Here is a 12,355-nt window from a genome sequence, read left to right on the forward strand (position 1 = left end):
ATAATTGTTTAATTGCTGGAGGGGTAGCCCCCCCCCCAACTACCTGAGAATCCTGGCTCCTGCGATCTTCCACCTCCACATTTTGAATCAGCAACGCACGCTTCAGTGTATTTGGCTGCTGTACATTTCCACGTGATGATGATGATGAAAGCCACTTCGTTGGGCTATCACTTGTGATGGCCAGGCCTCTTCTGATAAAGAGCTCTCAGTGTGCCTTGCTTGCCCGATAAAATACAAACTAGTTGAGTATTTTTGTTGCATTGGCTGTGTAGGTTGCATCCGCATGGAGCGCTAACAGGTGTTGTGTGTCCATTGTCTCCTACCTGCGCAGGTGTCTTCCTCTCGCTTGTGCGCCTCTATCATCATCATCACCATCATCATCAGCAGCAGATATCTCGATCATACTCATCACTTCCACGATCTTCATCTTGACTAACAGATTCACCACCACCCGCTCGGTCACAATCAACAACATCATCATCAGCTCCACCCTCATCAATATCATCAGAGCCATCGCCTCCACTATTGGCATCACCACCAGCAACAACAACAACAACATCATCATCATCACACCCACCATCTCCCCCTCCCCTGCCCATCCATCAGCTTCACTCACCCGCACTCCCATCACCAGGCACCCCGCTGCGATGGCTACCGTGGACCCCGCGTCTCGCCTCGCGGGGCCTCTCCGCGCCCCCCTCTCCTCCTCCTCGTCGCTCTCGCACGCCGACCTCGCCACGGCCGTGACGGGGCCGCCCCCAAACATCGGCGTCTCCTCGGAGCCCGCGTGCCACGCTCCTCCCGGCGGCCTCCCAACCCCTCCGTCGTCCGCCTCCTCCTCGTCCTCCTCCTCTTCGTCCGCCGGCTGCGCCGCCGCCGCCGCCACGACCACCTCCTCCTCCTCCAAATCGGCGGCGCGCAAGACGACGGCGGGCTCGAGGAGACCCGAGAAACCCCCTTACTCCTACATCGCGCTCATCGTCATGGCCATCCAGAGCGCGCCGTCGCGACGCGTCACCCTCAGCGAGATCTACCAGTTCCTCCAGAGCCGCTTCGCTTTCTTCCGCGGCGCCTACCAGGGCTGGAAGAACTCGGTGCGCCACAACCTGTCGCTCAACGAGTGCTTCGTGAAGCTGCCCAAGGGGCTCGGACGCCCGGGCAAGGGCCACTACTGGACCATCGACCCGGCGAGCGAGTTCATGTTCGAGGAGGGCTCCTTCCGGCGTCGCCCGCGCGGCTTCCGACGCAAGTGCCAGGCGCTGAAGCCCATGTACGGCATGATGAACGGCCTCGCCTTCAACCACTCCGTGTTCGACTTCCAGGCGCCCATGGGGGGCCTCCAGTACCCCGGCGCGAACGGCTGCGGCGGCGTCGGCAGCGGCCTCGCTGTGGGGGGTCACCAATCGCTGCAGGAGGCTTTGGCCGGCGTCGATCCGTGCGTTGCCGGCAACGGCTCCATCCTCTCCGCCGTCGTGCAGCAGCAGCAGCAACAGGCGGTGGGGGCCTCGACGTCGGCTTCATCGGCTTCGTCGGCGACGGGTGCAGAGTCCTCGTCCGCGCATCTGCCCTACGTGGAGTTCAACCCGCAGCTCGCCAGCTCCGTGGTCTCCTCGGGACTCGATGTCGGTGGCTCGTACGGTGGTGGCGGCGGCGGCGGCGGTGGTGGAGTAGGGGGGCAGTCGGGCCAGCAGGCGTGGCACAACTCTCACCACCATCACCACCACCACCACCACCCCGCCACGCACCACCACCCCGCCACGCACCCGGGCCACCACCACCCTCACCACCACGGCCACCACAGTCACCAGCAGCAGGCGCCGAACCCGTTCGTTTTCAACCCGGCGGCAGCGTCGGTGGCAGCTTCGTCGTCGTCGTCGCCCGAGCACATGTACAGCGCTCACGCCACGGTGCGAGAGCCTCCACCCGGAGCCCTCTCGGGTGAGTTCGGCGGTCGGGGAGTGCGCCGTGGGGGTCCCCGGCCTGGGAATGTGGAATTTGACGGATGGAGAGCAATGGACACGCACCGACATGCTGCGGCGGCGAATATCGAAACGACGCCAATCATCGCAGCGATTTGACAGGGGTAGTAGTAGCAGTGGTGGGTGGGTGGTGGTGGTGGTAGTGGGTGGTGGTGGTGGTAGTAGTAGCAGTAGTGGGTGGGTGGTGGTAGTGGTGGTGGTGGGTGGTGGTGGTGGTAGTAGTGGGTGGGTGGTAGTGGTGGTAGTAGTGGGTGGGTGGTAGTGGTGGTAGTAGTGGGTGGGTGGTAGTGGTGGTAGTAGTGGGTGGGTGGTAGTGGTGGTAGTAGTGGGTGGGTGGTGGGTGGTAGTGGTGGTAGTGGTGAGTGGGTGGTAGTGGTGGTAGTAGTGGGTGGGTGGTGGGTGGTAGTGGTGGTAGTGGTGGGTGGTAGTGGTGGTAGTAGTGGGTGGTAGTGGTGGTAGTGGTGGGTGGGTGGTAGTGGTGGTAGTAGTGGGTGGTAATGGTAGTAGTAGTGGGTGCGTGGTAGTGGTAGTAGTGGTGGGTGGGTGGTGGTGGTGGTGAAGGCTGAGAGAGGCACGGACGATGCTGCCATCAGCGTCGTGAGCGTGTGGGGGTCGAGGCGACGCAGGTGAAGGTAACGACGGTGTTGATATGGCGACGTATCTGCGAAACGACGTTAAAGGTTACTCGGGGTATTAATGGACTTGCAACTCGAGCTTCATGTATAATCTACCCCCCCACCCACCACGAACAATCAACACCTCAAGACCCTGGCCCCTCTTAGTATGAACCTCGTTCTGTTTATAGCCGCGCGGTGGCTACAATGCTGCTGCTGCTGCACGTGGCAACTGCCTGCGTGTGTGTGACACACAGCACTGTGCGTGTGTGTGGCACTGTGCGTGTGTGTGACACACAGCACTGTGTGTGTGTCACTGTGTGTGTGACACTGTGTGTGACACACAGCACTGTGTGTGTGTCACTGTGTGTGTGTGTGACTGTCTGTGTGTGTCACACGGCACTGTGTGTGTGTGTGTCACACGGCACTGTGTGTGTGTGTGACACAGCACTGTGCGTGTGTGTGGCACTGTGCGTGTGTGTGACACACAGCACTGTGTGTGTGTCACTGTGTGTGTGTGACTGTCTGTGTGTGTCACACGGCACTGTGTGTGTGTGTGTGTCACACGGCACTGTGTGTGTGTGTGACACGGCACTGTGTGTGTGTGTGGCACTGTGCGTGTGTGTCACACAGCACTGTGTGTGTGACACTGTGTGTGTGTGGCACTGTGCGTGTGTGTCACACAGCGCTGTGTGTGTGACACACAGCACTGTGTGTGTGTGACACTGTGTGTGTGTGTGACACGGCACTGTGTGTGTGTCACACAGCACTGTGTGTGTGACACACAGCACTGTGTGTGTAACACTGTGTGTGTGTGACACGGTGTGTGTGTGTGTGTGACACTGTATGTGTGTCACACAGCACTGTGTGTGTCACGGCACTGCGTGCGTGTGACACAGCACTGTGTGTGTGTGTGTCACTGTGTGTGTGTCACATAACACTGTGTTGACACGGCACTGGGTATGGTGACAGCAGCAGAAGCAGCAGCCGGGGGTTTGTGGATCACACACAGATGCTGTGTGAAGCTCCCTTCTCCTCTCCGTTGGGGGCGGGTATCGATGAGAAGCTCATGCCCTGACTCTGACGGGAGAAGGCGGTACAGCAGAAATGCGGACTAATATCCATCTGTGCCTTCTGCGTGGGATAGAGTGTCACTCCCCGTCTCTCTGACGCCTGAGTTTTCTCCAGGTGCTCCGGTTTCCATTGATTGGCTGAGCACGTATCAATATACAATATACACACATATATATACGTAGAGGATCGCAGAGCTTGGGCAATTGTTGATAGCGTCGCCGCATGCCTGGCTGGCTGGCTGCCTTGCCAAGGTTTGGACAACTGTGGATCACCAGCGACTGCGAGAGATGCGATTATGATTTTTTTAAAAACTAAATATCAGAGTACGGAAATAACCCCCCACCCCTGGTTTACTTTGGGGATGCGTTCTCTGAAAGGTGCGACGGCGACGATGAATATCGAAACGACGTCAATCCATCGAAGCGATTTAACGGGTGGTAGTAGCAGTAGTGGTGGGTGGTGGTGGTGGTAGTATCAGTAGTAGTAGTGGTGGGTGGTGGTGGTGGTGGTAGTAGTAGTAGTAGTGGTGGTGCTAGTAGCAGTAGTGGTGGGTGCTGGTGGTGGTAGTATCAGTAGTAGTAGTGGTGGGTGGTGGTGGTGGTGGTAGTAGCAGTAGTGGTGGGTGGTGGTGGTGGTAGTATCAGTAGTAGTAGTGGTGGGTGGTGGTGGTGGTGGTAGTAGCAGTAGTGGTGGGTGGTGGTGGTAGTATCAGTAGTAGTAGTGGTGGGTGGTGGTGGTGGTAGTCGTAGTAGTGGTGGGTGGTGGTGGTAGTATCAGTAGTAGTAGTGGTGGGTGGTGGTGGTGGTGGTAGTAGCAGTAGTGGTGGGTGGTGGTGGTAGTATCAGTAGTAGTAGTGGTGGGTGGTGGTGGTGGTAGTAGCAGTAGTGGTGGGTGGTGGTGGTGGTAGTAGCAGTAGTGGTGGGTGGTGGTGGTAGTAGCAGTAGTAGTGGTGGGTACTGGTGGTAGTAGTGGTGGTGGTGGTGGTAGTAGCAATAGTGGTGGGTGGTGGTGGTGGTGGTAGTAGCAGTAGTAGTGGGTGGTGGTGGTGGTAGTAGCAGTAATAGTGGGTGGTGGTGGTAGTAGCAGTAGTGGTGGGTGGTGGTGGTGGTAGTAGCAGTAGTGGTGGGTGGTGGTGGTGATGGTAGCAGTAGTAGTGGTGGTGGTGGTAGTAGCAGTAGTAGTGGTGGTAGTAGCAGTAGTAGTGGGTGGTGGTGGTGGTAGTAGCAGTAGTAGTAGTGGGTGGTGGTGGTAGTAGCAGTAGTGGTGGGTGCTGGTGGTGGTAGTAGCAGTAGTAGTGGGTGGTGGTGGTGGTGGTAGTAGCAATAGTAGTGGTGGTAGTAGTAGTAGCAGTAGTGGTGGGTGGTGGTGGTAGTAGCAGTATTGGTGGGTGCTGGTGGTGGTAGTAGCAGTAGTGGTGGATGGTGGTGGTGGTAGTAGCAGTAGTGGTGGATGGTGGTAGTGGTCGTAGTAGCAGTAGTGGTGGATGGTTGGTGGTGGTGGTAGTAGAAGCAGTAGTGGTGGGTGGTGGTGGTAGTAGCAGTAGTAGTGGTGGTGGGTGGTAGTGAAGGCTGAGAGGCGACGTATAGCGATAGAGGAACGGACGGACGACGATGCAGTCAGCGACGTGAGCGTGTGCGGGGGTTGAGGCGACGCAGCTCAAGGCAGCGACGGTGTTGATAATTGACCCCTCTGCAAAACATGACTTAGTACTTGGTGGCAAAACCATTGTTGGCAATCACAGAGGTCAGACGTTTCTCGTAGTTGGCCACCAGGTTTGCACACATCTCAGGAGGGATTTTGTCCCACTCCTCTTTGCAGATCTTCTACAAGTCATTAAGGTTTCGAGGCTGACGTTTGGCAACTCGAACCTTCAGCTCCCTCCACAGATTTTATATGGAATTAAGGTCTGGAGACTAGCTAGGCCACTCCAGGACCTTAATGTGCTTCTTCTTGAGCCACTCCTTTGTTGCCTTGGCCGTGTGTTTTGGGTCATTGTCATGCTGGAATACCCATCCACGACCCATTTGCAATGCCCTGGCTGAGGGAAAGAGGTTCTCACCCAAAATTTGACTGTACATGGCCCCGTCCATTGTCCCTTTGATGCGGTGAAGTTGTCCTGTCCCCTTAGCAGAAAAACACCCCCAACGCATGTTTCCACCTCCATGTTTGACGGTGGGGATGGTGTTCTTGGGGTCATAGGCAGCATTCCTCCTCCTCCAAACACGGCGAGTTGAGTTGATGCCAAAGAGCTCCATTTAGTCTCATCTGACCACAACACTTTCACCCAGTTGTCCTCTGAATCATTCAGATGTTCATTGGCAAACTTCAGACGGTCATGTATATGTGCTTTCTTGAGCAGGGGGACCTTGCAAGCGCTGAAGGATTTCAGTCCTTCATGGCGTAGTGTGTTACCAACTATTTTCTTGGTGACTATGGTCCCAACTGCCTTGAGATCATTGACAAGATCCTCCCGTGTAGTTCTGGGCTGATTCCTCACCGTTCTCATGATCATTGCAACTCCACGAGGTGAGATCTTGCATGGAGCCCCAGGCCGAGGGAGATTGACAGTTCTTTTGTGTTTCTTCCATTTGCGAATAATCGCACCAACTGTTGTCACCTTCTCACCAAGCTGCTTGGCGATGGTCTTGTAGCCCATTCCAGCCTTGTGTAGGTCTACAATCTTGTCCCTGACATCTTTGGAGAGCTCTTTGGTCTTGGCCATGGTGGAGAGTTTGGAATATGATTTATTGATTGCTTCTGTGAACAGGTGTCTTTTATACAGGTGACAAGCTGAGATTAGGAGCACTCCCTTTAAGAGTGTGCTCCTAATCAGCTCGTTACCTGTATAAAAGACACCTGGGAGCCAGAAATCTTTCTGATTGAGAGGGGGTCAAATACTTTTTTCCCTCATTAAAATGCAAATCAATTTATAACATTTTTGACATGCGTTTTTATGGATTTTTTTGTTGTTATTCTGTCTCTCACTGTTCAAATAAACCTACAATTAAAATTATAGACTGATCATTTCTTTGTCAGTGGGCAAACGTACAAAATCAGCAGGGGATCAAATACTTTTTTCCCTCACTGTACATTCCGTTTGGTTCTGCTCCTAATTTCGCTAATTTCCATCTCCGAATATTCAACATTGGGGTTTAACCGGTCACCCGACTCTCATATGGCGGGGCGGGTGTGAAAGTGCTGCCCTCTACTGCGCGTGAAACCAGAGTGGGTCACTCGAAGCATGGAACTCAGTGGTAGCTCTGTGATCTCTGCTTCCGCTGGCCGTTCTCTAACACGGAGGGGGTGGGTGGGGGGGAAGGGCGCTGCTCACTCGAGATATCCGAATGAATCGCGCAATGTTCTTCTAAAACGTCGCCTATTGCTTTCTTTCAAGGCCACGGTGTTGCTCTTGACGAAACGTGTTGAGTTGTGGACATTGTGCGTGTGATGCCACAACAGCAGCAGCATCGCCAAAATAAACGACACATCAGCTCAAGGCTCCCGTACATCACGTGGCTTCTGTTGTGGCCACCCCCCACTTTGAACCCCTCCCCCCTCTCATCTATAGAACTCTGTCTAAACCAGCACAAGGCTCCCGTACATCACGTGGCTTCTGTTGTGGCCACCCCCCACACTGAACCCCTCCCCCCTCTCATCTATAGAACTCTGTCTAAACCAGCTGATGCCTCCCGTACACCACGTGGCTTCTGTTGTGGCCACCCCCCACTCTGAACCCCTCCCCCCTCTCATCTATAGAACTCTGTCTAAACCAGCACAAGGCTCCCGTACATCACGTGGCTTCTGTTGTGGCCACCCCCCACTCTGAACCCCTCCCCCCTCTCATCTATAGAACTCTGTCTAAACCAGCACAAGGCTCCCGTACATCACGTGGCTTCTGTTGTGGCCACCCCCCACACTGAACCCCTCCCCCCTCTCATCTATAGAACTCTGTCTAAACCAGCTGATGCCTCCCGTACACCACGTGGCTTCTGTTGTGACCACCCCCCACTCTGAACCCCTCCCCCCTCTCATCTATAGAACTCTGTCTAAACCAGCACAAGGCTCCCGTACATCACGTGGCTTCTGTTGTGGCCACCCCCCACACTGAACCCCTCCCCCCTCTCATCTATAGAACTCTGTCTAAACCAGCTGATGCCTCCCGTACACCACGTGGCTTCTGTTGTGACCACCCCCCACTCTGAACCCCTCCCCCCTCTCATCTATAGAACTCTGTCTAAACCAGCACAAGGCTCCCGTACATCACGTGGCTTCTGTTGTGGCCACCCCTTACACTGAACCCCTCCCCCCTCTCATCTATAGAACTCTGTCTAAACCAGCTGATGCCTCCCGTACACCACGTGGCTTCTGTTGTGACCACCCCCCACTCTGAACCCCTCCCCCCTCTCATCTATAGAACTCTGTCTAAACCAGCACAAGGCTCCCGTACATCACGTGGCTTCTGTTGTGGCCACCCCCCACACTGAACCCCTCCCCCCTCTCATCTATAGAACTCTGTCTAAACCAGCTGATGCCTCCCGTACACCACGTGGCTTCTGTTGTGACCACCCCCCACACTGAACCCCTCCCCCCTCTCATCTATAGAACTCTGTCTAAACCAGCTGATGCCTCCCGTACACCACGTGGCTTCTGTTGTGGCCACCCCCCACTCTGAACCCCTCCCCCCTCTCATCTATAGAACTCTGTCTAAACCAGCACAAGGCTCCCGTACATCACGTGGCTTCTATTGTGGCCACCACCCACTCTGAAACCCTCTCCCCGCCCACTGTTAAAACAGACGCCGCTCCTCAGCGTGGAGGCCCTGACCCAGCGACCTCCTCCTCATCCTCCTCGCTCTGTTACTTTCCCACAGAGGTCGCAACCGGGTACCCGATACCCGTACCCTACCCGATACCCGGCTACCCGTACCCGTACCCGGCCGGGTACGGGTACGGGTAGCCGTTTGCGACCCTGGTGCGGCCGGGTACGGGTACGGGTAGGCCGTGCGTCACTGGTGAGTAACCGTTTGTCACTCATTTCGGGTAGGGTACGGGTACGGAACGGGTACCCGTACCCGGCCGGGTACGGGTACGGGTAAGGAATCAAAACCCGTTTGCGACCTCTGCTTTCCCATCAATCCTCGAACTCATCCATTTATTCCTCCCCTCTCTTTTCCTTCTCCGATCCCTTTTCTCCAAGATATTTACATCCGTGATTCTACCCCCCCCCCCCCTACCTACCCGTGGTATGGCCACGGCTAACAACACATTCCTGCGGAGGGAACTGGTAGGAACGTTGGGTTACTCGGTCAATGGCCAGGGTCAACGGCGGCGTGGTGTATTCCGCAAATATGGCCGACTGTGAGGGCGGGCACAAGCCGGCGTGAGTAGGTTAAACGTTGAGTTTTATAAGGGCACCACGGGGTGACCAGCCCCTCCCCACCCAGCCCCACCCCACCCCTCCCTCCCACCCCCCACCCAGCCCCACCCTCCCCACCCAGCCCCTCCCCACCCTCCCCTCCCCTCCCCACCCAGCCCCTCCCCACCCTCCCTTCTACACCCAGCCCCACCCCTCCCATTTTTGGATGCACGACGGACACAATAATCCCCAGTGGGCTGGTGGAACCAGGTGGTTCCGACCAGTAAAAGTTTGTTTAATATGTGCACGTGCGTACGTGTATGTGTGTGATTACACGTGTGTCAATGTGTGTGTGTACAAGTCTGTGTGTGTGCGGGGAGCGGTGGTGTAGCGGTCAGTGCACTGCGCTACGAACCCGGCATCCCGAGTTAGATTCCCGCTCACGGTCAACACCGGTGACGATTACCTGAACCGGTCCTGGGCCTCCCCTAGGTCGACTCAGCCTCAAATGAGTACCTGGTGCAGTGTGTAACACATCGTCACTGGCGAGACAAAGGCGGCCGAGCGTGGTGCTGGCCACCCACCCCCTCGTGTGCCGTGCCGACCTTCATAGAACCCTGCTCGCTAACAGCACTTGCCCCAAACAGTCTGCGAAGGCTACACGGGTGGTCTTTGTCTTTGCCTTGCTCGTATAAAATGCCGATGTGTGATCGCTGCCCCGCAGGAGTGATGTCTCGCTACGGGAGCTCGTCGCCGGCGCTGTGCGAGCACAAAGATTTCGGCTTCCACTTCAACTCCCTGCACGGCGGCGGGGGGGCGGGCCCCCTGCAACACGCGGGCCTCCACGGAGGTGGCTTCTACTCCCCGCAGCCCGCCTATCCTGCATGACGTGAAGCCCTGCCTCAACTGAGCACGCGCCGCTCGCCGCCTGCGTGTCGGGACAACTCGTTCGGCCGACCGCCCCTGCCTGCCTACCTGCCTACCTGCCTGCCTGCCCAGCCACTCACCTGAGTTGTGGACAGATGGCACCCTCGCTCACCTGCCTACCTGCCTGCCTGCCCAGCCGCTCACCTGAGTTGTGGACAGATGGCACCCTCGCTCACCTGCCTACCTAACCTACCTGCCTGGCTACTCACCTGAGTGGCTGGGCAGATGGCACCCTCGCTCACCTGCCTACCTACCTACCTATCCAGCCGCTCACCTGAGTGTAGGACAGACGGAACCCTCGCTCACCTGCCTACCTACCTACCTACCTGCCCGGCCACTCACCTGAGTGGTGGACAGCTGGCACCTTTGCTCACCTGCCTACCTACCTGCCTGAACACTCACCTGAGTGGTGGACAGCTGGCACCTTCGCTCACCTGCCTACCTACCTGCCCAGCCACTCACCTGAGTGGTAGACAGACGGCATCCTCACTCCCCTGCCTACCTACCTGCCTGGCCACTCACCTGAGTGGCGGAAAGACGGCATCCTCACTCACCTGCCTACCTGCCTGCCCGCCCAGCCACTCACCTGTATGGACGACCACTCGCCTGCCCACCCAGCCATTCACCTGTATGGACAGGATAGTCACTCGCCCCCCTCGCCCCCCCACCGCCCCCCACCCAAGCACTGACCTGTACGGACAATTAGTCACCAGTACATACGGTCAATCACCTGCCTGGACTGTCACTCACCTGCCCGTCCAGCCATTCACCTGTCTGCCTTGCCGATAACGTTTCTCCCCACCTACTCGCCTGTCTGCAGGGTCGCTCACCTGTGTGACTGTTCGATAACTTGCCTCCCCGCCCGCCCCACCCAGCCAGGCACTCGTTGTTTTGGCCAATCACCTGCCTGGCAAGTAGCCTCACCCGGATATCTACCCAGCTACTCACCGGCCTACCTCACACGTGTACCTACCTGCCTATCTACCCCCGAACCCTGCGCAGTCATTCACCATACCCATACCTGCCCTCCATCCTTCTCACCTGTGCCACCCTCACCACTCCCCTCACCCCCCTCCATGTAAACGGCTGTAACGCATATTATAAACACATGCACGGTGTGTGAACAATGCCACCAGACGTCTGGGTTTGGCCAGGACAGTTCCCGTGGGTTTCACGAAGTCTGTCCCAGAGCTTCCCCGTGCAGCGTTTGCGAAGAAAGTCTGAATGTTTTTCCTTCCTCTCGCCATGTGGCTCGAATTCTTAAATATGGGGGGGGGGGGGGGGGCAAAAACAGCCTTACCTTAAGCATTGGGCGTAGTTGGCAGAGTGGGTGGGGCCCTACACAGCAGTGGGTGGAGCTATAGACAGGTCACGCCTCTCCTCCCCTTATATGGGCAGGCGGGGGGCTAGTGGCTGGGTGGGCGTGGTTATGCAAAAGTAGGCGGGGGCTGACGGTGACAATGGAAGGGGGGCAACTGCCAGAATCGGCCACGTGGCCTTTTGGGTTGAGCCTGCCGGAATTTTGCTCGCTTTATAAAGTATACACTGCAGTACGCTGTTGCCCCCCCCCCCCCCCTCTATGTAAATGGTGTGTACCGGGGCTAAGTGGATTGGGTGGGCTGTGGTTATGCAAAACTTGGGCGGAGCTAATGAAGGGGAGGGGAGGGAGTTTGCAAGACGCAACCACGTGTGGCCTTGGTTGAGCCTACCAGAAATGTGCCTGCTTTATATACATTTGTTAACCCCCCTCACCTTCCCCTCCACCCTCACCCCCTGCCCCCCACTATATAAGACGTGCAAGAGAGGCACGTGCTGTGAGCACGTGTGTGCTGTAGAGAATGTAGAATTTGCAAAGAACAAAAGCGGTACGGTCACGTGTTGTTATTGTTGTTGTTGTTTTCCTAGGCACGTGACCACACAGGTCAACGCGGACAAATTGTGGACAATCTCGTGCCGCCAGTTTGTTAATCCAATCGGCGTGGAGTTTGCCATTATGTGCCTTTGCTGAAATTATGTTATTGCACACACACTCATCGCATACACATGATATATATTTTATTATTTCGCGTCGTGTTGTGTTATCTGTTGTGTGGTTTTTCGAAGTGTCCGGAGGAAATATGCCCCGTTATAAGTGGTGGGTGACCTGCTGCCGTTTTTGCCTCGCTGTCAAAAGCTCGATGCTATAGTCCTCTACGTGGTGTACGCCCCAGTAAACATGCCAACGTCGGCCAAACGTTGAGCCACAGGGTTCGAACCGTCGGACCAACGTTGACCCAACGTTTGTCCCGACGTTCAATGTCCACTCGGTAGCCGTGCAACGCTGGGGCAACCTTGGGCCACGGGGTCCGAACCGTCGGACCAACGTTGACCCAACGTTTACCTGACGTTCCATGTTCACTGCGTAGC

At 56.4% G+C, this 12,355-nt stretch overlaps 1 protein-coding gene across 4 annotated transcripts in view; it reads left to right on the top strand.

The window, feature by feature from the left end:
- The window catches only part of LOC133355812 (forkhead box protein F1-A-like), a 98,734-nt gene extending 86,726 nt beyond the window's left edge, over positions 1-12,008 (top strand). For 2 of the 4 annotated variants that reach the window (XM_061573203.1, XM_061573202.1), the window contains exons 2-3: positions 332-1,938; positions 9,747-12,008. In XM_061573203.1, coding sequence (XP_061429187.1) covers positions 648-1,938; positions 9,747-9,910 — 1,455 coding nt within the window. In that variant the 5' untranslated portion in view covers positions 332-647 and the 3' untranslated portion in view covers positions 9,911-12,008. The remainder of the gene's footprint in view (positions 1-331; positions 1,939-9,746) is intronic. The other 2 variants (XM_061573204.1, XM_061573205.1) reach the window with 2 other exon arrangements.
- Positions 12,009-12,355: the final 347 nt, after the last annotated feature.

Source organism: Lethenteron reissneri, chromosome 52 (genome assembly GCF_015708825.2).
Source record: "Lethenteron reissneri isolate LAM-NWPU_2019-01 chromosome 52, ASM1570882v1, whole genome shotgun sequence".
NCBI classification, from domain to species: Eukaryota; Metazoa; Chordata; class Hyperoartia; order Petromyzontiformes; family Petromyzontidae; genus Lethenteron; species Lethenteron reissneri.